Below are 26,955 nucleotides of genomic sequence, written 5' to 3'. Positions count from 1 at the left end.
GTTGCCGTTGCCTTAGCCCGAAAACGTCGATGGCTGGTCAGGCACAGGAGGCTGATCGGTGATCACCTACTTCTCATTAGAATTAACGAATCATCATGAAACAGATACAGAAATCTGAGGCCCAGACCTAATTAGGTTTCAGCGCCACTGATTTTTGTTACAAACAAACAGCAAAAATCTTGCTTTTAATACATAAAAATATGCCATAGCTTTCGTGACAGTTTAAACTTTGCACGTAAATCGTTAAACATTGTTATTTGTTACAGGTGGCGAGTGTGTACCGTGTAAGTGGATAAGCGCACATAACTTGATTCAGGCACGATCGAGGGATCAAGTGAGCGATTCACGATTGCCTCAGCCCGGCGCATACGCCGCGCACCGCCGCTTCACTCCTCTACAACGGGTCGCGGGAGGAGCACGCGTCGTTCGCAGTGAAAAAAAGTTTCGAAACAGCCTCTTACCAGTGTTGTAATCACCGGCCACCACAATCTCGTAATCGTGTGTCTATTGGAATTACAATTTGCAATAGTTTTTGTGACGGTTTTCTCTCAGTGCATTCAGTGTTGGAACCGCATTCCAAACCGGTGTTCTTTAATGGACGAGTGTAACTACTACTGTGTGTGTTTAGCGACTGGTTTAGTGTTGCTGTTGACTAGTGCTTAGAAAGTTCCCATAGCTAACCCTATCGACCCATTCATAATGTAAGATTGAAAAAACTAATTAGAAAAATGGCCCGCGGTAGACTTAGTGAAAACGAACGTCATTGCTTGGACTCTAACGGCCAGGAGATTGAAAAACAGGATGTAAAAACGAATGGTTTAAGAGTTCGCTTTCTTGATGAAGAGGGGAAAACTGAAAGAACTGTGAGCGCTGATGAAGTTGACAGTACTGTAACAAGTGTAAAAAAGATTCACATACTTAAGAACAGAAGTTCTAGCGACACTAGTATACTTCTTAGAAATTCCTCTTTAATCAAACGTCGTTCGAACGAGCGCAGGTACAGCGATGGCAATCCCGATAATCTGAACAATAACTCTTTGAAAGAGAATCTGAACGGTAGAAGTGAATCAGAAAAGACTGAGGATGGTACCAAAGACAGCCATTATCGACGGAACTGCAACGTATACAGCGTTAATCAAGCCAAGACTCTGACGCCGGAGCGTAAACGGATTCCGCTGACAATTCCGCGGCTAATCAGCCACAAAGAGCACGTGAAGAGTATATTGCCCGCAGAAGTATGTTTGGGGGATGTACCTGTTGGCAAGGATTTCACGAGCCGCGCCATTGGGAAGCTGTCACGAGGTCTGGGGAGGCTTTTGCGTCGCACCAACAGTGTGCGTATCAGCGAGCCTGATCCAGTGTACAAGGTCGCCTACCTAGGCAACGTACTCACCGGATGGGCCAGAGGTAAGTCTTATATCATAACTTGTTTACAAACATTGTTATAGATAAGAAGATAACATCATTTTGTTGGTCGCGATGTCACTTTTAGTTAAAAAGGAAAATTATAAGAAACGATAATTTATTTATAAATTTACGACCTAGATAATGTGTATAAAACGGGTGTAACATTTCGGAAAACTAGCTTGTTCGTGCCAAAATAAACGATATCTAATCCATTGCAATAATAAATAAATTGAAGAAAATCAGATCCACCTGTTTGTTTCGATTACATAAAACAATCGTTTCCAAATAACATCACGTCTGCAACAATTTGTTTCTTTAATAGTTATTGCTTGAAATATTTTGATAATTATTTCTTCATTAAACCTAAATTCGAGGCAATTTAGTGCTAACATTTCTGAGAACCGATTAGTTCAAGCTAGTTACGTTTCGACATTGACTTTTTGGTTTTTTCGGCAAAAAAGGAATTGATAGATTAATAGGAACAAAAACTCTGTAATGCTATCTTGGCAATAGTAAATGCGCTATGTGAGGTATTATACGCTTTATTTATAATTTCCGATTTTTTAATACACATTTTCCTTGAAGGAGAATAATTAAATAACTAGATAATGCGTGGCTGTAAAGATTTGTACGAAACTTTTCTTAAAAGTTAAGAGTGACTTAAAGTCTATTCCAACAATAAATAAATTTAATTGAGCCATTTCATTGTATACCGTCGAAACATAGATAATCATTACCATCGCAAATACTACATATAAAGTTTGTATTTTTAGAGTTTTACATCAGAAACAACAGATTGTATGCACTGTAGCCGAATTTGTCTAAAAACTAAACTACATACCTATTATTAGTTGGGCTGTTCGTAGTCTATCGTAGGCATAGAATGTTTTTTTATAGAATTTGATTTGATTATTCAGTTGCCTTTAAGAGCGATACAAAGATTATAGCGGTCATACAATTTTTTGTTACCATTTTTATAGTACGATTTGTCTGATACTTCAAAACAGACTTCAGTTTCGGTGATTATGTTTTCATCAGCGCATTCTCTTGAAGTCTTTTCGGTCGTTGAGGGCCATAATAGATTTCTTCGTTTTGTGAATTATAAACATAATAAAATAGGTTAATAAAAACACATATAAACTCAATTTTTCTTTATTCAAACATAATCTAACCTATAAAGTCACATAATACTTTATAAAAAAGGTTATGTAATAGAAAGAAAAGGTATTTATTTATGTCTTGCGTTAGCTCAAGCATAACGTAGATTATTAACTTTATTGTTTAATTATAGCTTTTTTTCAAAATAAAAACGATATATCAACAACGTAGTTAAATATTTGTAAATTTTACTACACACAAACCAGCTAGGTCTATTGTTAGGCGATCATACGATCTATTAAAATTATAATCACATATAATGTGTCTAATGAGCAGTAATTACTAACTATAAAAACTCAACTTCATTATTCGATCTATACTGTATAATTCTAATACAGTATAGTACAGTGCAGTATTTTTATTCTTATATGAATTACTAATACTAGTTTAATTAAACTTAAAATTAGTCATTTTTAAGCGTTTAATGAAATTTTAATATTTCACACAAAATGTACCAGGTGTATAGATATTTCTATTGGAGAGTGTTGTTCTCTTGGGCCGTTAAGTTTAGGTCGATAGGCGCTAAAAAAGATTTAAGTTGGTAGAAAGTACGGTGACCTTCTAGCTGGTGCTTCATCAACGAATGAGTACTGCCACTAGGTATAAGCTTTTTAAATTAATTTTTGGTTCTCTATTTATCCATTTAAAGTTGATATTTATTTATCCATTATTATAAACTTTATACACATAATAATTACAGAAGAGTAAAATTACAGAATTAGAGTTTACAATGAAATAAAAACCTAACATCAAACAGTAAAAGCAATCAGTGTTTCAGTTCGCATTTCGTTCATCTGTTGCATTATATGCAGTTTTTATTTGAAATTCTTTCTTAATCATTGCAATAGTGGATTTCGCTTTAATATTTCAATATATCTGGAGGAATAATTTAAAATTTATCAGAGCGGAGCTGAGTTGAGCTGCGTTCAAAATGGCGCAAAATCCTCTACTTTTCAACGACATTTCTTGGGTACGTCAATAATTTACTTTATAGACCTGCCAACGAAAAACACTAGTACTAAGTAATAGGTGTTATTAATAAATAAATATGACAACATAAAGGTAGATCGTTTACTAATAACAAACCATCACAGAGAACAAAAAAGATTAAAAATTAATACAGAGCTCTAGAATGACTGTCAAAACTTTTGAATGACAGATCTCTAACACTTAGGTGATTAAGGAGGTGGGGGTGAATAAGGAAGATTTTTCATTATTATTTATTTCATAAACGGTTTGATTTTTCAAGTTTTATTTGAATTTCCATATTTGAAGCAACAGTATCAAAGCCCTAATAAATGCCATTCAGGGTTTTTTGAGTCGTTTTAAAAGTATTGCGCAGCATTTAATAACAACGCATACTTTTAAACTAGCGACCCCTATCTTCGCACGGGTGCAATGCATTTAATAATATTATGAAGATTAATAAAGATGTCGCTACATATCATTCTCTTAAATTGTCTTCTGATGAAAAACGCATTATTATATTAAATTAAGACTCAAGCGTACCGACAAAAATCGACTAAATTTATTAAGACACAACATGGACGAAACTAGTTTAGCAATATATACTTAATACTAAATTAATATTATGTAGATCAGTTACCGTCAGGCATTCAATGAGTCAGCTCATTATGTCACCATAATGTAATGTGTTAACGAGGTGATTATTTTAACGTTGTTTTTGTATGCACAAACAATAAAAGATTCTATGATCTACGTAATGGGGTGTTTGCAGATATTCTATACTGGTAATTACTCTTTTACCTTCAAAGCACGGCTGTGCACAATCATCAGGTAACTTGACAACTTGCTAATAAAGGTTTCCTCATGTCTTAGACGGCTTTCGGGACTTCTATGTACTACATCTAATACACGCTTTGAACTAGGTGTTTGTGGTCTCTTCACCGAAACTGTTCTGGCAGTTTTATAATGAATATTCCGTTAATATTAGTAAACTACATATATCGTTTATAATATTTCACATCCGTTTGATTCAGATTGTTTTCCGTTCTTTTGTTTTTTTTGTATATAACACGCTACATCACGCTACGAAGTGAAATGGTGAAACACATTGAGTATAATATAGTGGACTGGCATTGCGTATAGTTACTGTATAGGTACACTACATATACACACCCTCACTTTCAAACTTAGTTTTGAATAATTTTTATTGATTTTAAACTATCACAATTTCGTAAATTTTTGAACCTTTATAACATATGTATTTCATCTTTGGCTTTATCTTTAGTACAATTATTTTTAGTTATATACAATTTCAATTGGCAGTAGGTGTACAAAATAAATAAATAAAGAACGCAAGTAAAAGTTTTACTCACAGATAAGCATAACCACAGTTCACTGTAGACATGGCTTTAAAAATTCTTAAGCACTTTCATCCGTCATGCGTCAAGGAGTCATCTAATACCATTAGTGTTGTACCGAACGTGTCGATCGATATTTTAATATGTAGTGAAATGTATAGTAAGAGGACAATTTTCAAAAGTAGTATTGCTTCTGAATCTAATCCCTACATGAATTAAATGTATAATGTTGTTGTATATTCCAAATTTAAATTTGATCTATTTGGAACACAGGCTTTGTTCAGAATCGAAGTGAAATAGCTCCTAATGGCTGAGCGACGAATGTTTTTGGTTAAAATTATTTCAGTTTAATAGTCATCGAGTACGGTATGTAAAAAAACATAAATATTTCATATCAATTACATGTTAATGTTACATTAAATATATACTAAAACTGTCCTGATTATACTTAACTCATCGTGATACCGGTCAATTTAGTCTGATATAAACGCGATTCCATTCACTCAAATTTGAATTTTTTCCTTTAAATAAATAGGAAAATGTACTAATTTATATTTTTGTGTGCACCAGAAAAACAGCTGATTTCGAAAATTCTTTCTTTAAACATCGCTATCCCTGAGTATCTTGGGTCTATTTATTTCTGCTGCTCTGTTCATTCGTAGGTACGTAGCCAGGACGGGCTTGTAAAAAAAATTAGTACATTTATTTTTAATGCATTTTTAAGTATATTCTTTTTTTTTATAGAACAGGGGGCAAACGGGCAGGAGGCTCACCTGATGTTAAGTGATACCGTCTTATTTGTAAGCCGTATTGTGTTAATTATAATAAACACAAAAAAATATATAAATGCTAGTTTTATGTTATAAATTCCACTCATTTACTTGTAAAACTGTGTAAATGAAACGAAGTGATTTTTTAAAAACTCGGCTTCTCTATGTAATATTTATCGTGGTAAGAAATTTCATAACATCCTTTCACAAGTATTAAAGCAGAGATGATTATAAGCATCCGTTAGTACCAATTAACGTAAGCATAAAATTTATTGCAAATTGCTTGCTGGTATTAATCGCATTTTCGTATCTTATATAATAATAGTCTAACCTCGTCTAATGTTCTTTATACGTCTTATACAATTAATTAACGCTCAAACATGAAAGCCGAATTTCCGTTAAATAAACTGATTTATTTATTATAAGTGTTGTATAACTCTCCTTGTGGTCCTACGTTCGATTACGGGTTACTTTGACCACAAAGGGTGAATGCATGATGCAATAATTTAGCATTCTGATAAAGAAGCTAGGTCGTGATTTTTGTTTAGTAAATGTAGTGAAATAAAAAAATAAAAAGTTCAATTTTTGTATGATCTCTTCGTGTATACTGTATGTCATGTCTACCTGCTTGTCGTAATTAAAATTGTATTTTTTGGTACTTTTTCTAATGTATTAGAGTGCCGTGTGTAGGCAAAATTATATCAACAAAAAAAACTACTGCTGGTGCATTTAATATTTGTTCGTATGATGAAAGACAACATCGTGAGGAAACCGACATGCTTAACCCAAAAAGTATACGGCTTTTGTCAAGCTTAGAAGGCTGGCTTTACCTATTGTAAAATGATCACCAAATTAACACAAATGTCAGACCTAAAAGGTTGTAGCGCCAGTGGGTTTTTTATTTATTACAAAAACCATTTAATATTATAAATCGATTAAAATAATTCGACATAGTGCAAAGGATGGATATTAAGCCATCTCCTTCATGCTACTCTAATAAAAGAAGACATATATGAAACTAATTGTAAAGTGCGAAAGATATTTACAAAACAAGTTAGACCAATAAAATTAGACATTGCATCGACGGTGTAGCTATGTATGTCTATACTAAAGTATAAAGCGGAAAGATTTGTATGTAAGTATGTTTTAACGAATTGGCTCAAAAAGAACTGGACTGATTTTAAAAATTCCATTTCAATGCTACATTATCACTGATTAATAAAGGCTGCTAAGAAAAATAAGGATCCCTACTAAAACTACAATAATGTTATCTAAGATGTGAAAAAAATGCTATAAAATATATTTCGTTGCATGCGCTGCGATGATAGAATAAAAAAAATTCCACAATATTATAGAACATATTAATATCTACAAACAACATATCTACAAATAAAAAAAAAATAACATGCGAATCCGGGACGGGCTTGTATGTTATACGATCCGATAAACATACGATGAACGATTAACGGAAATTAATGTATGGTTATATATTAATTTTATAGCATTTATAAATATTAATATTTATTAAAATTAAATAATACAAAACCAGATCGAGGTGAATCGTATGACACATTCATCACATCGTCCACAGGCCACAGCTAAGTTATGTGTTACATACACATGCATAAACCTCCAACTTTGGATCTTAGTGTCGATTAAAACATAGACCCGAATTTCAAGTTATTGTAAATGTTACACAATCACGTCTTGACTACCGTAAAATACCTGAAACTTCATATTATAGATAAATAGTTAAATATAATATGAAACAAGAATTGGGGTCGAGAACATAGGCGATTGTTAAACGTTTTCTTTAATCAGAAACGAGATTAATAACGAGAATAATTTTAAACATTTTGCATTTGGTCTGTTATGAAATATTAATTTTAAAAAGTCAAGTCGTAAAGCTATTTATAAAAACTGCATTAAAGTGTAAAACTGTTAACATATCATAAGGAAACACCCACACACCTGGCTTAATTAATTGAACCGGCATTTTTTGTCCGATTATTTAATACAACATCAAAATCAAACATCGTGAACAAGTATATTGATAACGCCATTACTGTGAAAACAGAAGGAAGAACACACATATAAAATAGACGATTTTGGACTCTAATGCGTTGGAAATAGGAGTAATGTAATTTTAGGAAATGCGTCGAAACTCTTTAGACCGTGTCTGTGGGAACAATGACGCTTGGAATGTGGTGAAAAAATGTATAACAGAGATAGCAAGAGCGAGACGGAGAGCTTCCGTTGCGGCCATGTTATAAAAATTCGGTTTTGCTTGTGGGGAGGTGTTTGGGCCTCATAGTTTCAGTTACAATGGAAATAGGAAATATGACAATGAATTATGATAATGTAATAAAATTTAAGAAAATATATTTGAATCTACATACAAAATTAGGAAAAGTCTATATATAAGTTCACTCTCGTCATAGTTAATCTCTTTAGTAAATTTAAGATTGGTTTAGGAGGTTGAGGAAGTTAGATGTCAAGTTAGTGACAAAGATTTCGCATTAATATTATTGGCTACGAAATACTGTACTGATTTTTCCTGATTTAATAACTAATACTGAATAAGCATTATCAGCATAAAAAGATTACGAGTCGATTTGAGACTCATACAGAGGGCGCGTAATACGATACTAATCAGTGTCTCTTATTTGTATTTAAATTCATCGAAGTGTTTTTGTGTGTCCGAAATAGAGTCAAACACAACTCGGTCATTTGTATAACATAAGAAACAAAACATGTACCAAAATTGTAAATGCATCATACAATAATAATTTAAGGAAATAAAAGTCGAAATATCACATAAATGAAATAAGGGTTTTTAGTATACGAGCTGTTTTTCGCAAAAAAATGCAATTTATGAAGATTTTCCTTATGTAATTTGGACCGCTATTTAATATCTAAGATTAACTTTAATAGGTCATTACAGCGCGGAGATTTATCTCAAATGATTCGTGATGAATAAATTATTCTGTAAGTAATTTAACTGTGAAGAAAAACTTGATTTAAATTGTTGCGGTGTTGTTTTTATTTGATCTAATATTCATAAATATTTCCATTAAACTCAAAGAGGTGATAAACAGCATAGTAACAGACGTGGAAACATACTAAAAAGATCAAGTGGAAACGGGCCCGTCTCACTTTGTTTGTTTTTTTTAGTAAAACAGAGGGCAAGCAAGGTCGCTCTTTTTCGAACGTTCATTTCTTGAAAGACTCGAATTAATTCGGAAATACTTCAGTGGGCATCTGGTTCCTGGCCCTCACTCCTTCGGAGGTGGTGGACTTATATTAAATACTAGCTGCTTCCGCGAACTTCGTTTCTCCTTAATGCCTAGCCTACCTTTTTAGCACATGCCAACTTTGAACATTTTGCTATGCTACCCCCTTTTTTATTGAGGGGAATGCATTTCCGCACAGAGTGTGGGACTCGCTCTAAAAGCCTATGAGCCTATTCATTACAATTAAACAAACAAACAAACAAAGTTTTCCTCTTTATAATATTAGTGTACATATATAATAAATTCATGTAATTTTGATTTAAGTAGGTACCCGAATAAGGTCTATTACATTATTTGTATTAATCTAATATTCAAACACCAAGTTATATATAAATGAAATTAAAAAGGATGTTTAAAAGGGATGTTTGCTACTATGAAATACTTATCTGAAAAAAATACAACTTACGATAGAAAAAGGTGAGCTTTCTGCATTTTAGATACACTTTGTACTTACTTAGTGAGAATTTTGAGATTAAATTATGATCTTATCAGTGTATGCCATTACAAATTGTCGTGAGAGTAAGTGAAATTGAATGAAAGTACCCAGAGGTCAAATCCTTGAGTTTCGATGTGAACCCGAAACTCATCAAAAGAGAAGGTTGAGCTTTTCCAATAACGACACAGCTTTAAGTTATCTCATATTTCACTTTTCCGTAGAGTAGAATATTCCAAATCGATATCTTAGATTATACAATAGATCTTTGGGTTGGTATAAAAATAGTTTAAATTTTCGTTTTTTAACTACTTATTCGGTTTAATGTAACCCAATTAGGCTATGAACCGTCAATGCTCAATGTTATAAAAATTGAATTTAACGTGAAACGATTTTATTCGGTTGGGGATCAAAACCCAGGACTTCCTGGCGATACGGCATAAAACGCGGAAACCAAAACAAGATTACAAATAATTGACGTTGTCTCGACACTGTTTATATCAAAAACGGACAGACGAACAAGGTCACATATAGAGAAATATTATTCATCATGAGTCCTCATACATGATGCATTGTGTTCTTCACGTCCAGCATCAGGTAATTATAATAATGGTGTAACCACAAATTGTTCGAAAAACCTCAATTGATAATAGAGACTTAATGTGTATTTAATTAACACAAATCACACTTAGGCACTCTTTGTCTCCTCTTATCTTCGAGATAATCCTCTTATACGATGTAAGGAGACTGCGTCATAACTTGCGTGCATGGTGAAGGAAAAAGTAAGTTTTATTTGGGCGCCATAAACTGCGTCGTTATCGTAATCCAATATACAGAGTATATCATGAATAAGCATTCCATAGACAAAATTAGATTTTTAAGTTTCAAAGTCTTCTTTGGCATTAAAACAGACTCTTGAAGTTACTGTAACTTAGGGAGACTAAAGACAGAAATATACTAATGATTATAATATTACCATTAAAATTCTTCAAATACTGTTTTCCGAAAAGAAACTTTTAAAGATAAATACGAATTAAGAAATAACCTGCCGTTTCCGTTTCTTACTGAAATCGGTGAGCGAAAGGCAGCAGCCCGCACATAGGTTGGTTCATAGCTAACACAATTTTCTAGTATAATCTTCTATTTTCTAGAACACCATGATGATACCTAGTCTATGGATAGTGTTCGCTTTCACTATCGGTGACCTTTGTCGAGTTCAACTATCTACCGCGCGCTTTGACCCTAAACTGAGGATAAACTACGACTTTGTTTATTGACATTAGTACTTTTGTCGAAGTCATCTAGACTATGAAGTGTTATTTGCTTTTTCAATCTGCATCTGTTTTGTTTTGATCAAATAGTGAAGATATTTGTCGATGAGTCATAATTCTCAGTTTGATGCGTTCTAGCAGATTTCAGTGACTAGGTTTAAAAAAAAAATATATTAAACCTAGCGGTTTTTGTACCTGTACGGTTGTGTATTTTTTGCAATGTAGCCGACATATTTTCTTTTGTATATATTTTTTTTGTATCTATATAAAATAACTCTATATACTTAATTTATATTATTTGTAAATATTTATAGTTTACAGTCCGAGTCACTTGAATAGCCTCACCCCCAAAATTAATATAAATTCTGTTGTATATTCAATGTTGCCTGTTTTACTTCATAAGTAAACTTAATTAGCGTCGTACTATAGCTTAATCATAAAAAGTAAAAATAAGATAAATAAATAGTACTAACTGCACACTAAAGTAGTGAAAATGGTGCGTCACTTGAATAGCATCAGTGAAATAAAACACAAATAAATAAGGCTATAATATGTTTTTAATACTTTGTATACTTTCCATTGCTTTTAATAACTTTAAAAATACGTTCGGGAATAGACCTATATAATGAATGAATGTAATTTTGATCCAAATTATTTAAATTTTATGAATTTCTTGTTCAAGATCTGCGCTGCTATTAAACTGGCGTCTACCGGCAAATATCTGGCGAGATAGATAGCCCTAAATATTTTCCATAATATTCAAGTCCGGAGAGTTCGATGGCTAATCTAAAACTTCAATTTTACTTTTTTGAAACCAAGCTTTTGTTTCTTGTGACGCATGTATAGAGGCATTATCGTGTTGGAAAATCCAGTTCCGGTGTTTTAAAATGTTAAAAATATTTTTTTTCTTTTCTTCTAATAGATTAGTATACAATGCTGAATTTGTTTACCTCGGAAAATTGAAATTGGAATAGGCCCCTTATAAGAAACCGCCCCCCATACCATTACTGAGCGACCTCCCAAATGACGACGTGATAACACCCGCTCTTCTTTTCTTAGATCGTGAAAATAATATGAATAACCATCTGGACCATCTAAATTGAATTTTTTTTCATCACTAAAAACAACATTATGCCTTTGATTTTTCCAAGACATATGTATTTTAGCAAATAACAACGGGCTTTTTGATATTGATCGCGCAAATGAGGTTTCCTCTTGATTTTCTGCCGTTTAAGGTTTGGTGATGACTTTATAATGCATCGCACGGTAGACAGTGATGCGCTGGTGTTTACTTCATTCGCAATTTGTCGCACTGTCTTGGAAGAATTAGATGCTGCACGTAAAATAAGCCGACGTTCACTTGACGAAGTAGCCAATTTTGTACGACCTTTATAGTTTTTCCCATAGTTTTCTTTATTTTTCCCCATAATTATTAACTACCTTAGGACTGCGACCAATTTTAATTGCAATTTCACGGTGAGATAGTTTTTGATCCAAATAAAAATTCACTTTTTCTCTTTCGGTTTTTTTTATTTTTCGACCACGACCCATGATAGCTAAACATTTGAATAAGACTTCGAAAAAAATATATACGTAATATTCGACGCTTAAATAAAGAATTGCTACCAAAAAACCAAAACAAACGCACGCGAGTAATGTTCGAATAGCACTGAGGCTAATCATGTGACGCGGACGAAATGTCGCACCGACGCGGGGCGCGGTATTCCAGTGCAGGTTCGTACGTGTTTTGTTTTGTATCGTAATGCACTGCGCATGAAGTCCAATTAATACTAGTATGAAAATAATATTCGTTCATATTTATACAGAAATTCCAAAATTTAGGGGTGAGGCTATTCAAGTGACTCGGACTGTATTATATAATATACCAATAAAACAGTTAAGATAACTATATCTATTATAAATATTTAGATAAGTCAAAAAAGAATCATGCCAATTATAATGCCCCTCACGTGCAAAAGATAACTTATACATATTTTAAGTGGATTTGATAAACTCAAGTTCAGAGGTTATAAAACTATTTTAACTCACCCACAGACTTTGAATGTTATGTTGAAATGTTTGAATTATCTTTTTTTATGTTTATTTTAAAAGCGATAGTTTCATTACAAACTGGCATTAGATTATTAAAAAATAATAATATATTTACCAGATAAGTGCTAAACTATATGTTAATTAAAAATAATAAATAACATATTACAGTGTTTATTCATTTAAGTATATTTGCATTCCTATGTGTAAGATTTGGGAACCGTTGTTGTATATGTTTTTAATTATTAAGTGCCAGGTAAGATAGATGAATAAAAAAAACAGTGGCGGTAAAAGGATCTGGGATTCAGATTTCTGTTTTTCGGAATCGTAGATTATATACATTATTCGAAAATCGAACAATCTTTATGACGATGTCCCTTAATTGACATTGACATTTAACGCTTCCGATGACGTGTGGCGCCATCAACAGAATGTCTTCCCATGCACAGATACATTATACATACCACAACATTTTAAATAATAATTTTAACAGTAACACAATTAACATATCAAGATATGAGTAATAGTTGTGTTCTATAGCTCCGTAAAAATATTATAATAAATTAAATAAATACAAATCAAACACCTTTATTAACCGAAGCATCCAAGCGACAAAACTCAATAAAAATAGTAAAACGCATACAGTACCAATTAATTCCGTTATTTCACATGATAGAAGTTATTTAGAATTAGAAATGCACTATCGGTTGATAGATAAGATATATAAATATTTATAACTAAGTCTTAGATAAAGTATGAAAAGCTGTGGACTCGAATTTATCTTTGCCGCAACATCCGGCTATTAATTAAACGAAGCCGGGAATAATTCAAATACATTCATTGCCTAGTTAGCTCTAGAATAACTGAGATGTCGATAAGAAATGCACTTTTGCGTTTTGATTTGTTTAATTTGTCTAATATTACATTTTCTACATTAACTAAAGTGATGTTATTTTATTATGTGTATAGAACACTTGCTTTTATCATTTTTTAAGTAACTAACACCGCTGGCTTTTTCTCTCTTTTATTTTGGACTAACAATGTCCCGGCCTCTCTCTTATCCAGGATTTTACAGTATTGCGTTCCAGTAACATGTTCATACCCTTTTACTCATATTTTAGACGCGAAAAATCAGACATATGTACACGTGATCCCCATGAATATGGAACTAAATGTTTATAAGTCTTTCACAGCACCATGTCACGCAATAACCTTGCGAATACCTATTCCGAATTTATTTATTCTCAATGAAACTTTTTGTTGAAGTGACTAACCTCGATTGACGTAATTCTTTTATTTAATATACTTAAATTTGTAAAGTATTAATTGATAATATACTTTGTAAGGCGGTCAAGTACGTTGTAAACAAATATTTTTACGTTTTTAAATTAAGAATGTTAACTGTTAAATAATATCAACATAATGTGTTTATAATCTATTCTATTTCTTATCTATTATTTTTTGTTTATAGACGTTGGTCTGTGCCAAGACATGTGTGTACACGTGCCTGCTACAGGTTCATTGATATTTTTGATTATTTATCAATAATTACTTATAAAAATAAAAATCATTGTTTCGCGCGAAAATAGATATTGACCATAAAATAATAAAATTGTGAAGTACACCATATGCTCGAACTTTATATATTACATATCAATATAATTAAAATATAAAATTAAGTCGTGTTTTATGAGAGTGTATATAACACATACATATTTAGGCAACAAGTTTAGAAATATATATCTATACTATTCATGAGTTTACTAACTAATGAGTAAGGAAACAATTTTGAAATTAGATAGAGATTAAATACCCAGTTAAATATATTGTTGAGACTGGGAGTAATGCAGTATTTGTCACGTTCCGCCCGTTCATGTAAAATTCCTAATGAGTTTGAACTTGAATAGTAAAATCGTTATCAAACACGGAACTTGGCATGTACGCGTGAGTAATTTAAAACAGTTTCAGTTCAGTCAAATGATTCTTATAAATAAAAGGAATTTATAAAAATTCAATGGACTGGAATTTTTATTGACATTGTGTAGGTCTATATATTATATCACCTCCATTAATGGTTGGATATTTCAAAACTACTAAACTGACAGTTGTCTATGGGTCCCGGTGTCACATTACATCAATGAGCCTCCTGCCCGACTACCTCCTGTACTATAAAAAAACACCTGTCTAGAAAACATTATCTCAATATTTCTTCAATATCTTTTGTTCATAAGTTTGTCATCATACAGTTATTAAATCTTAATTGGAATCTCGAATAATAATAATAATAATTTCTTTATTTTCTCCCATTTAACATTTGCAACAAAACATAACATTTGCAAACCAAACTAGGTCCTGGGATCTGGATAACCAGGCTTCTATTCCACAGCAAAGTCATATTGAGTGATAACAAAAAGTACATACATGTATGGGTAGGCAAACAAATTGAACGTTTTTCTAATAAGGAAATAAAACAAAACAGTCAACTAATTAATGAATCACGAATTTGGTTATTACATGAAGTAAATAAAGTCTTGAGAACCCAACATGCTATTTCTTACACTTTTCAGGGATTAAATGACAAAATCATTTAGATATAAATTATGAGCAAGTTTATCTAAAGTTTAACGTTTAATTAGAATCATACCTAAGCGTCTGATATAACACAATAATTACGTATTTGAAAACTCATTTTTTCAAAGCGATCACGCGATACAAACAAAGAAATAGGTTGAATCAGTTAAAATTATATTTAAAAAAAACTATAATCCGATATAATATAATTATTATTACCGCCACGTGAGAATAAAGTTTAGCGTTATTTGAAGTATAAAAAGTTTCACCTAATATATCGCAATGTCGCAATGTACAAACAAGTATTTACCGATTATTGTTTTACCCTATTTAATAAAAGTTTCCTTTGTTTCAGGTAAATATAGCTTTTTAAGTTGCCTGTGACGCCGATCGTCAACTCATTATACATGACATGTACCGCGGAAGTGCGCCTCAATCATATGCTGAATCTTAATTGAACAATCTACATGGTACATCATTGTTCTAGGAAGTAAACTTTATAGTTAAAAAGGTACCAATTTAAACGTGGATCGTAATTTTAACTTTTATTGATTTGATTTCCGTATGACGTCTTTAATTTATCGCTTCTTAACTGACGGCATATTCAAGGCGTATAAAAGAAAGCCTAGAGTACTTCCTTATAAACAAATAAGTAATACATAATAAAGATATTTTAGGCTTCAAAGAGCTGTTAGGTATCTGAAAGCAGATTTATATACATATTCAAATAAACTACATACATTCAAATTAACATAGTTCAAACGATGAGAGTTATTTAGTAGAGTATTCTAGAAGACACGAAGAGCAGTGTTGTTATAGCTTTAGCTTGCGTCTTTTATCCTTGAGGTCGCAGATTCGACCTTGAGCACTAATGGACTTTTCAGTCTATGTGCGCCTCTAGCTGTCGGTATTACGTTGAAGGAGAACATCGTGAGGATAGTGGCAATCGACGGCGTGTGTCAGGCACAAAAGGCTGATCACTTAAAAGCCTAATATAAAAAAAATATCACTTAGGAAATACAGAAATCTTTGACCAAGGTTAAGGGTTGTATTGCCACTGTTTTTCTCATAAGCATTCACAAGAGGGCAATGCTTATAATAATTCTAGACAGATCATATCTCGTCTAATAAACAGCTGACAGGTCAGAGGGAGTTCGTGACCTTTCAGCGGTGAATGACCTGTGTTTGTCTTGAACATTGACTTTTCTTTTCAGTTATAATATCCTCATAACCTATTAATAATTGTAGTTAGTCGAATAACTAACGTTATATAATATTTGTGCCTTATATTATTTTATTAAAAATGATATGTTTAAGATTATACTTGTATTGTGTTGGTGCCACATTAAGGAAATATATTGACACAATTCGTATACTTTAAGGTACGATTTGCCAGTTCTCTAACTCTCTGCTCCGCGGTAAAAACCCATCTTATTTGCATACATAGAAAATTTACTTAGGTATACCTAAGTAGGTAGGTATACCTAAGTAAATTTTCCGAGAATGAAAAATGACGTCCAGTTAAGCCCAGATCTAACCTAACTTACGCAATAATTTATATAAAGTTTAAAAGAAAGTTGCGTTACCTTTCTAGAATGTATTGCGTGTAAATTACAGTAATTACATATAATTTATATGCATGGGAGGATAGTTCATTACTTTTCTTATAGCGTTTTATTTACGTAAAACCCGCACGTGAAGATTTAATTTTGTTGTCTAAGAAAAACAGGAAAATCCTTCCAGTCAGTAATTCGCTTTGTATAAACGTAAATTGAATATAAACATATTATAAAATTCGTATTTTAAGATCTTCGAGCCATTACATTAAAAGCTATGTTATCTACACCAAATAACATTGTAAATAGTCTGAAAATTAAAAAAAAGTTTATGAATCCTGCTTCCCGCCTGAATATATATTTTGTAAAATCCATTACGAAAACCTATAGAACTGATTACTATGTTAGTATTTTTGTGCTGCCAAAGGCTCCTTATATAATTAAAGTCAACCCTTTTGATCGCGTAGTAATAGTCGGTTAACGTATTAGCAAACATTTCCGATGCACACTGCCGGTCCCACATACTCTTGTACGAGTGCGTTAAGATCAATTAAACGGTTCCCAAGTGGAGGTCACAAACGGGACTGCAATTAGTTCACTGCACACGTCTACCGCTCCAGCTCTGCAGATTTATCTTTTAAATAACTTCACACTTTGTTAGTGCACGTGATTGTCTGAGTCGTTGGTAGATTCATCGTTATAAATCGGGACGTTGTATTCACAAAACGTATTCTAATTAATCAGCTATTGATTTAAGGAAAAAGCATCTTCGAATAGGGACCCTCGTGAACATTTCAATCTTGTGTTAAACTGTCAACTTTGAATTAAGTCAAAAATAATTTTATAGAATATGAGCAAGATAACACAAATACGACCTACTGTAATTTAGAAACGAAACATTCATACTATTTACGTTACTATATTTCACATACATAATCGTAGGTTCACATTGTATATCTTAATATATTTTATCTGTCGTAAACATCAAATTGATTATGTACACGTGTAAAAGAAGAAGCATTGTGTTTATAAATACTATTGTCTATTAAAAATTCTACAATTACATCATATGTATTACAATCATCGTAAACGTGTAGTATAAACAATAAGTCACTGAATCTGTAGCCTCGAATTTAGGCCGAGTTCTGGCTGTAAATGATTTTACCTTTCTATTTGTGCGAACATTTAGAAAGAGCAGAGAGGGGTTGAGGCAACACTAGATATTGATAACATTACATGACTCGCTGGTCACATTAAAATAAATGTATTTTTACGTTATACATCAGCCTCCAGTAGTTTGCGCAACATTGGCAGTTAAAATAATTTATCTCCGTTAAAAAGGCTTTATATCTTTATAAAGTAAGAACATTCGTTACATTACTAAGGTATTACGGTAGATTAACTAAGATAAAGCTTTTTTGGAGTATTACATAACAGAAAGACACTAAGCAAATCGCAAAAAAGTACATCTATTTTTACTTAGTTATGTTTTTAGTGGGCACGTGTTATCTCGTTGAAAAATTAATACATTAAACTGACGGGAGTCGGAAGGTCCAATATAAAAAATATGAGGAAGAGTTTCCGTGTGACCCCGGATTGATATATTGTTAACCTTTAGTGTAATTTTTCTTTTAAATAGCAGCTGACATAATAATTAATTATGATCAATATAATTTGCATTTATCGCTAGAACAATTTATTGTTTATTATATGGTTTATTGACTTTTAATAGTTAATAATAGTCTTTATGCTCGTATATATACTCGTATACCCGTTTAGTTATCACAATTTTTCTGGAGTGTTCACTTACGCCTGTTGATATATTGATTTTATTTTATTTCTTGCCAACCTTTAAGTAAGTTATACAGCAAGTATTGGACGTAATTCACGTATTTTACGATAACGTTGAAATTGTCGAACTCTATAAGAAAGAAAGAGAAGAAGTACTGAATTATATTTATTGGTATTTAAATCCCACTTTACAGGGATAAAGTGTAACAACTCACAGTTGAAACATCTACTAGTTAATAATATTTCAATATTTTATCGTACCTCGTATTTTATTTATTTTATTGTTTATGTTTTCATTGACGAGGTCACTATACCTATTGCCTTACTAGGTACAGTGTACACAGGCTTTTGGAAAAGCTGTGACATTTTAATTGTAGTTGTCACATTGTGAAAATAAAACAGGCAATATTAACTATTTAAATAATAGTCTAGCCAATAGTCTTTGTATCCGGCTAATAAATAAATTAAAAAAAATTATATTAAATAATAGTCTTGATCAAACCTTAGTCTATTTTCCCGCCAAGCTATCTTTTATTTCTAGGTAACGGTCATTTCTATTCCGCTATAAAATATTAACATTTTGTTGAACAATACACAAATTTATGAAATTTAATCAATATTTATATTAAGAAATTTGTGTTTTGTAACTCATCTTGCGAACATAAATAACGTACCAACATATTGATGCAATATCGCTACAGAAACAAGCCGTCGACCTCGTCACAATTAAACCTACCAAAATGGGAGCGTCCCCGATATTACCAATACAAAACACTAACTTTTACTCAATATAAATTGATTATAAATAAAAAAAACACAAAATGCTACAATTAAACCGAACTTTTCGCAATACAATAGAGAATAAATTAACTATATAAATAAAAATATTTGTGCAATGGCAACACTTGCATACGTAATAGATTAAAATATATTTTATATTGTCATCATCAATTCTTCATAGTTATTATTTATTATCAAATTTATGATAATAGTTCTATTATTTTTGTTGTTGTTTAAACTTTTAATTATGATTTAAAACTGTTTTTATTACTTTTAATTTGTATTGTTTTGTATTTGTCGGGATCAAAAAAAGTAAGGGTTGGCATATCATTGAAATCACATTGTGCTTTAGAACTAGGGATAGTAAGGACTCGTCTCACACTTTCAACATCGTACTCATTGCTGTTTTTTTTTGTTAAATTATTTTATCAAAAATTAAATAGAAAGAGTTACATACAAAACTACAAAAACAATAGAAAAATATATTTTTTATCCAAGCAAGATTAATGTCAGAGCCTTGAAATATTTGTGTAGGTTCGACACCGGAAACAATTCAAATATTGTTTCAAGTGTGATATCGAATGTGTTTCATGATATCGAAGGGAATAATATATTTAATGAGCTCACTTATATCATACCTGTATGTTATTGTTAATAACAGACGTTGTAATATTTGCGTAACTAGAAATATAAGAACATAATAGCTATTTAATTTCCGCGTTTCCGTATTTATGCTATTTTTTGTTTAATATTAAGACCTTACAAACTAAGTAATCCTTGACATCTAGTATTCCACAAGAGAGCGCTTTTAAAAACAGTCATTCCCGCGCTTCCCTTACGGAACCTGCTGCAACGAATTATAGAACTTTAAATAAAGGCCGCCAACGCAAAACTACTATTTATTTATATCATACGCTATCCTTGCTTTAACCCAATACCATAATGTTGATATTAAAAATTAAATACATAATATTAAATGTAAAATAGATAACATACAATACTGTAAACATACATTGTGTCGGAGACCGTATTCAGTAGGACCAAAGTCTTTGTCATCGGGGATCTGTGCAAAAGATTGGTTCTGGTATCGCAAATTACCTTGTTCTTCGCGGTCGCACATTATCCCCTAGGTACAAAAAACCGAGTTCTCGAAGTACACTTGAGTTGCAAAACTTAATTGTTTCTTGTGTTATAGGTATCGATGCACCTGACTACGTTTACTACTATCCCATAGAGACCCGAATGTATGTACCTCCTAGGGCATAGAGGTTTCAATTGTTATTATATGACATCATTTTATTAAGATGGTTTTCCCATGTAAGCCGTTTGTAACGAGAAAACACTTGAGATTCAGCGAAGTAATCACTTCAAATTAGTAAAACTAGCTGTGTCTATTTTTGCTTCAAGTCTTATGTAATCTGAGACTTTATCGTAAATCTGAATTCAAATTTGTTTAGTAATTTTTAATAGAAAACACAAATGTAATATTAACATCAAATGTTAGAACCATCGCAAACCTAGATATACCAGATAGGAAATAAAAACGATTAGTCGCAGACTTCTGTCTGTCTATGTATCTGTTTTCAACAGACAAGAACATGATCTATGCCCGAAACACGCCATCTACCTTTTGGGTTTAAGGCAAGCTTTGGGTTCTGGCAAGTTTTGGGTTCTTCACGATGTTTTCCTTCACCGAATGTTACATACACATAGAAAGAAAGTCCATTGGTGCACAGCTGGATATGAACCTTCGACCGCAGGAATGAGAGTAGCATGCGGAAACAACTGGGTCAATATTGTTGCAGTGGTAAATAAACCAATAATTATCTCCAGGGTTATCTTTTGTTAGAGATGTCATATAGTTTCAGGGTATCATAACATACTTGCCTCAAACAGTTATAGAATGTCACGTTTATTTAAAGTGATACAAGATAAGAACATTCAGTAGTTATTTTAGACTTATAGTGCGTTTATGAAGACCGTTGGTTATCTATATAAGAACAGATCTACACAATTATTTTCTGTTTGCTTCCGATGGGTAATGAATTAGAAATAGGATTTTCAAATGTCACTATTACATATATACGCAGCGTAGTTAGATATAAAATATTGTCAATTCTTATAATGAATTTATACAATAATTATATAAGCTAGTCGGTATATAAATATTACTAGCGACTTCGCACGGGCAACTGAGTCCTGTAAACCTTAAAAATTATATACCTAAATTTTCCTAATGAATTGTTCTAGATATTGATGAAAACCGAAATAAATTCTGTGGAAAAATCAGCGAGGTGGCGGACGTATTGTTATATGATTTAAAAGTTAGACTAATGCTGTCTGTGACTTTTAGGTAAGCTTATCAAACCCTTTTTTTCTCCGACTTACTTTGGAAATCCGGTTATTACAAAAAATCATTTCCTTTTTAATATGTAGCTTTATATTCGTGGCTTGGCTCGTGGTAAATTATTTTCAATATCGGTTCTGTAGACCCAGAGATACAACCTATCAAAGCATACCTCTTTATTATATTAGCTATACTATACATATATAGTATGAATATATTTTATATTAATAAATTTCGATAACACTAATAAAGCTAGTTTAATAAATAAATTTTCATACAACCTTGAAAAAATACGTCCATATTTCATGACGAAATTGATGTTAGACTATAAACTTCATTACAACTGAGCTATACTCTGTATGCACAGCGCATTCCATTACAAAACGCCAAACAATAGTCAGTGTGTCAAGTGTCAGATGCCGACGTGAGATGACATTTAAAAGACAGAGGAACATGTTCACTGATAGTGGTTTTCAAGGTTATTTGATTAAACTAATCATAAATTGTAATAATATTTTATTAAACACGTTCGCACCAAAAATATATTTAAATAATAGTTTAACAGTTATTGTCGATCATGTATTGTTTGACATTTAGAAAAACAAATGCTAGTTAAATATGGAATTTAAAGTGTTTTTAGTTGTTTCGCGTTTTATCCAGTATTAATGTAAAACGGTTCATCAGAAAGCCTCGCATGCCGACATACATACAAGCACGCAATATGTAATAATTCGCCCACACATTTTCGCAAGCGCCAGGTTAATCAACTCTACTAACCTTGCAGAATTACCATATTGCACGTTCACGAAGTTTCTCACATTCTAATTTAATTGAGATTTTAAAAAAATCAGCGGTTGTGCATTTTTTTAATATATAAGTAATCTATTTAAAAAGCTGGTCACTTATTTAGGGGAAATAACCTTGCAATTGAAGCGACACAAGGAAAATATTGGTAGGAACAATTCAGTTTTAGTAGTTAAGTGTGCGATTCTAAAACCTTAAAAGATATGTGAATATGCTGTTAATAAAGAAATAGTTCTTTCTATAGATTCATTTACATTTGACATAAAAGACGTCGTACAAAATTATGTCTTACGAATGAAAAAGAACGTGTGACTCGATCACCTTTTGGGACACGATAAAGACCTGCATAGTGTAACGCATTCTATTAAAATATTGATAGTTATTTGGTAAAATATAAATAATTTCACATTTATTAACATAAAAATTCATATTTAATACAGAAATAACATAATACATAAAATATAAATTGTAAAAATACAATATTCCGTTAATCACTTCCCGCTAAACTCTCAAGGCAATTTTTGGACATAGTAATCTATCAATGGTTTTTCATTTTAGAACGTTTTTGTTGATACATAATATTGTTTATTCCAAGGTTTTCTGAATAAGCTCCTTAATATATATATTTTAATATTCAGAAACTTGTCAGTGTAATTTTATAAATCAGTAAGGATATTTAGTATAAATGATTTGTTTATTTTTTTGTTGCTTTTCTCGCGAAATATGTTGGATTAACACATTCACTACCTACAATTTATTACATAGATTACATCTCTGAGAGATAAATTCAAGAAAATTAATATACTTACCTTTCCCTCGCAATATATTTATGGAAATATTTTGTATGTATACAAAAATAGTGATAAGTTTACTAAATAGAACGTATGCACAATGTTAATACTCGAAACAAACGCAGGCTGCAATTTCCCCGTACTAGACTATGTAAAGTTAGTAATTCTTTGGGAAAAGGGATACTTTTCTTTAATAAAATCCCAGAGGATCATTTAGACCCTTTTAGACCCTATGGTCTGGGACTGGTGCTAGGCTTGCTACTTCTAATTAATTTGCGATATTTATTTTAAAATTAGTTTGGTTTTATGATTTGCTATTTTAAAAGAGTAGCTACCGAGAGATTTTTACGCCGGCTTTTTCTCTCGGCCTACACCCTCTGTCTTCTTTGCTGATGAGTAGGGATGTCTACCGATTCAAATTTAATAACGTGAAATAAGTGATACCTGTATCTTATATTCCAAAATAAACATATTTATTTTTTAACATATATATTTTCGTCAACACAATTGGATTCAGAAACAAAAGAGTAATTTAGTATTCAGATAAGGGAGTTATTCTATAAAGCTAATTTCGATGTTGGCTTCCGTGTGGTGTGATCTGATGTAGTAGGTTTGATGCCCGGCTTTGCATCAATGGAAATCTATATGCTGATTTATCACTCGCTCATAAAGGAAAACAATGTGAGGAAACAAATGTGAGGGGCATGGCTTTCGACTTTCGACCACTTGAAACTAATGATTTGTTTTTGTTTCAAGTAGGTGATAAACGAGACAGATACATATATGCCCAAGGGTTGTACCATCACCACCACCACTGGTTTTGTTTAATCGATAGCTCAGAACCCATTATTATTATTCAGTAACCGTATGTACTGTTAGTACACAGATCATAGATTGAATTACCGACAAAATTGATCCAAGATCAGGCTCATACTTTCACTGTAATTTGAAACCAATTTTGACGGCGAAACTTTATACGTAACCCGCAACCGTGGTAGTGCTTTTTAAACTTAATTATATACATTTAATGTATGGTAAAATACTATGCGGTAAAGAAAAAACTATATTTGTCTTTAACATTTATTTAGTTCTTTATACCTTGTGGAAAAAATGTTTATTATTTATTTAAAAATAATTTGATTTCACTTAAATCATACACGGGCCGTGGCTTAATACAACATGTAGCTGGGCGGTTACTTTTCGAATCCCAATGAAACAGTAAAAAATTATGTACTAATTATGTCATATTCTATATTAGTATCTCCAAAATTATGAAACGCTCTGACATATAGATATACATCATGCTTTAACTAATCCTTCCCCCTGAAAGTTATAGTATAGTGGTCTATAACCTGCGGTACTTGATTAGTTTGATTGTGTATTCCGTATCAAATTTTTAATCATTTTTTAAAGACTGGCAGGAGGCTCATTTGATGTTAAGTGAGACTGCATGGACACTCAACGTTTTAAGAATTGGTACGCTCTTTTTTTTTAAGGACTCTAATTCGAATTGGTTTGGATCACTGCCATCAAATGTCAACGAAACCAACGAGGGCTCTGTCTTATGCACAGATAATATACTTCAAAAAAATGTTAATAGCAACAAAAAGTAGAGTATAAAATAACAAAATAATTTGTGTAATATTAATTTAACGACCCTTTCAATGCTAACGATGTAATAATATTATAATTAAAACTTAATGAGAATATAAGGTTAAGGTTAAATAAAAAACTAGCTTCAACTATTAATAGGAAAATAATCGTGATCATACAAAAACGCTGTCAAATCAAAATATTGTTTTATTTATATTTTAGGTCTTTGTATGTACGTTATCTGGTGGGATAGACGTTATTCGGTCATACTGTTTTATATTCTATCCATACATTTATCTATATCAATCCCAAATAGTGTCGAATTGGCCTCTTGTTTGGTTTTAAAGGTCTAAAAGAATAGGGGGTTATATTGTAAATTCTAAATATTTACTGAGTAATTTTGCCATAGATTACAATATAACAGTGTTTTCTTTTATTAAATAGATGTCAGTGTTGTATTTGACAGCGATAAGTCACGTAGAATTAGGCCGTATGCTTTTTATATTTCATTATTACATTAAGGCTTGTTTCACAATGTCCGGATAAGTTCCAAATAAGCTATTTGTTACTTATTTGTAGGATAAACAGTATTTTTGCGTTTCACGACTGTCAGATAGCGCTATTTGTCATGAAATGCGAAGTATCTTATTCGGAACTTTTAGCTTTCGAATAATTTATGTGTTGCATAGCTAATTGGCACTTTATCCATACATTGTGAAACAGGCCCAAATATGTTAAACGAAACTCTATGTATCTATCTGCTTTTACTAGTTACTTTGTTTATACTCTCAGACAAAAATAAAACGATCCTAATTCAATGTAAATATAACGTTTCCTATAGTGTTCGTTGAAAGCGATAAAATTTTTCCACTACGTCTAAAGTACACGATAACCTCGGTCTACGTTCAATCTCATCAACATTACATCGTTATAAAATTTTCAAAGCAATTTTCTTCGCCTGATACGATAGTAACGCATAATTCATTTGGAATATCAACAATTATTTTACGAGATTCTCGACTATACAATAGAAATACATAATATGTATTTATTTGATACTTCATTGCAAATTAAATATATTAATTAAAAGAGGTGGTATAACATCGCTTTCGAGTGATTTCTTTCAAGCAGTTAAGGAGTAGAAGTTCTCAGAGTCTCTTTTATTTTTAAAGAAATCCTGTATTAAGGCTTACTATGTTAACGATTATCTACTTGATAAAAGGGCTTGAAACTAGGTCTAGACAGGCTACTTCTAATTGTTTTCCGATATTTGTTTTAAAATAAGTGTTGTTTGCTATATTCATTTTGTATGAAGATTTTAAAAGAGTACCCTCAGTTTTTTTACGCCGGCTTTTTCTCTCGGACTATACCATCTGTCTTCGTGCCGATGAGTAGGAATATCTAACGATACAGATTCAATGACGAAAAATATCTGTATCTTACCTATAGCCCATAATAAATATATTTTATTATTTTTAAGCAAGAAGCGCAAAACTACTGTATGTACTGTTTTATGCATAACTTCTACTACATAAAACATGTGCAATCTAAATGATATGTTGGCTTGTCAGCTCGCCTTGTAATACAGACCAGTGGAAAGTAAGTTTTAAGTAAGTTTGGTCTTCTTAATAACGATTAAGTTCTCTTGAGACTTATTGAAAATTATTATATCTATTCGCAATTACCTTAGCCCTTATATACAGTTCACTTTTAAAAAAGGATTGGGTATTTCTTGTATTTATTTGTGTCGTTATTCAATTTGCATAAAATTGTTTATCGATTTAGTATTGCAGCATTGGACTATCTGCGCATAATAAAAATAACACTCGCTCTTACGGTGAAGGAAAACATCATACTATCGGCATGCTGTAGACCCAAACAACAACGGCTTATATACAGTAATACCCCGACTTACGCTACCTCGACTTACGCGAATTCGGAGTTACGCGATTTAATTTTCTCGTCTATTCGTTTTTTGTTTTAACGCCGCGCAGTTAAAGTCAAGCGGCGGCGTTTG

General features: G+C 31.9%; 1 protein-coding gene across 1 annotated transcript in view; it reads left to right on the top strand.

Annotated features, from left to right (window-relative positions):
- Positions 1-357: 357 nt before the first annotated feature.
- The window catches only part of LOC110994010, a 57,562-nt gene continuing 30,964 nt past the window's right edge, over positions 358-26,955 (top strand). The window contains exon 1 of the mRNA XM_022260476.2: positions 358-1,407. Coding sequence (XP_022116168.2) covers positions 729-1,407 — 679 coding nt within the window. The 5' untranslated portion in view covers positions 358-728. The remainder of the gene's footprint in view (positions 1,408-26,955) is intronic.

This window comes from Pieris rapae, chromosome 10 (genome assembly GCF_905147795.1).
Source record: "Pieris rapae chromosome 10, ilPieRapa1.1, whole genome shotgun sequence".
NCBI classification, from domain to species: domain Eukaryota; kingdom Metazoa; phylum Arthropoda; class Insecta; order Lepidoptera; family Pieridae; genus Pieris; species Pieris rapae.
This window is presented reverse-complemented; position numbering and strand designations above follow the sequence as displayed.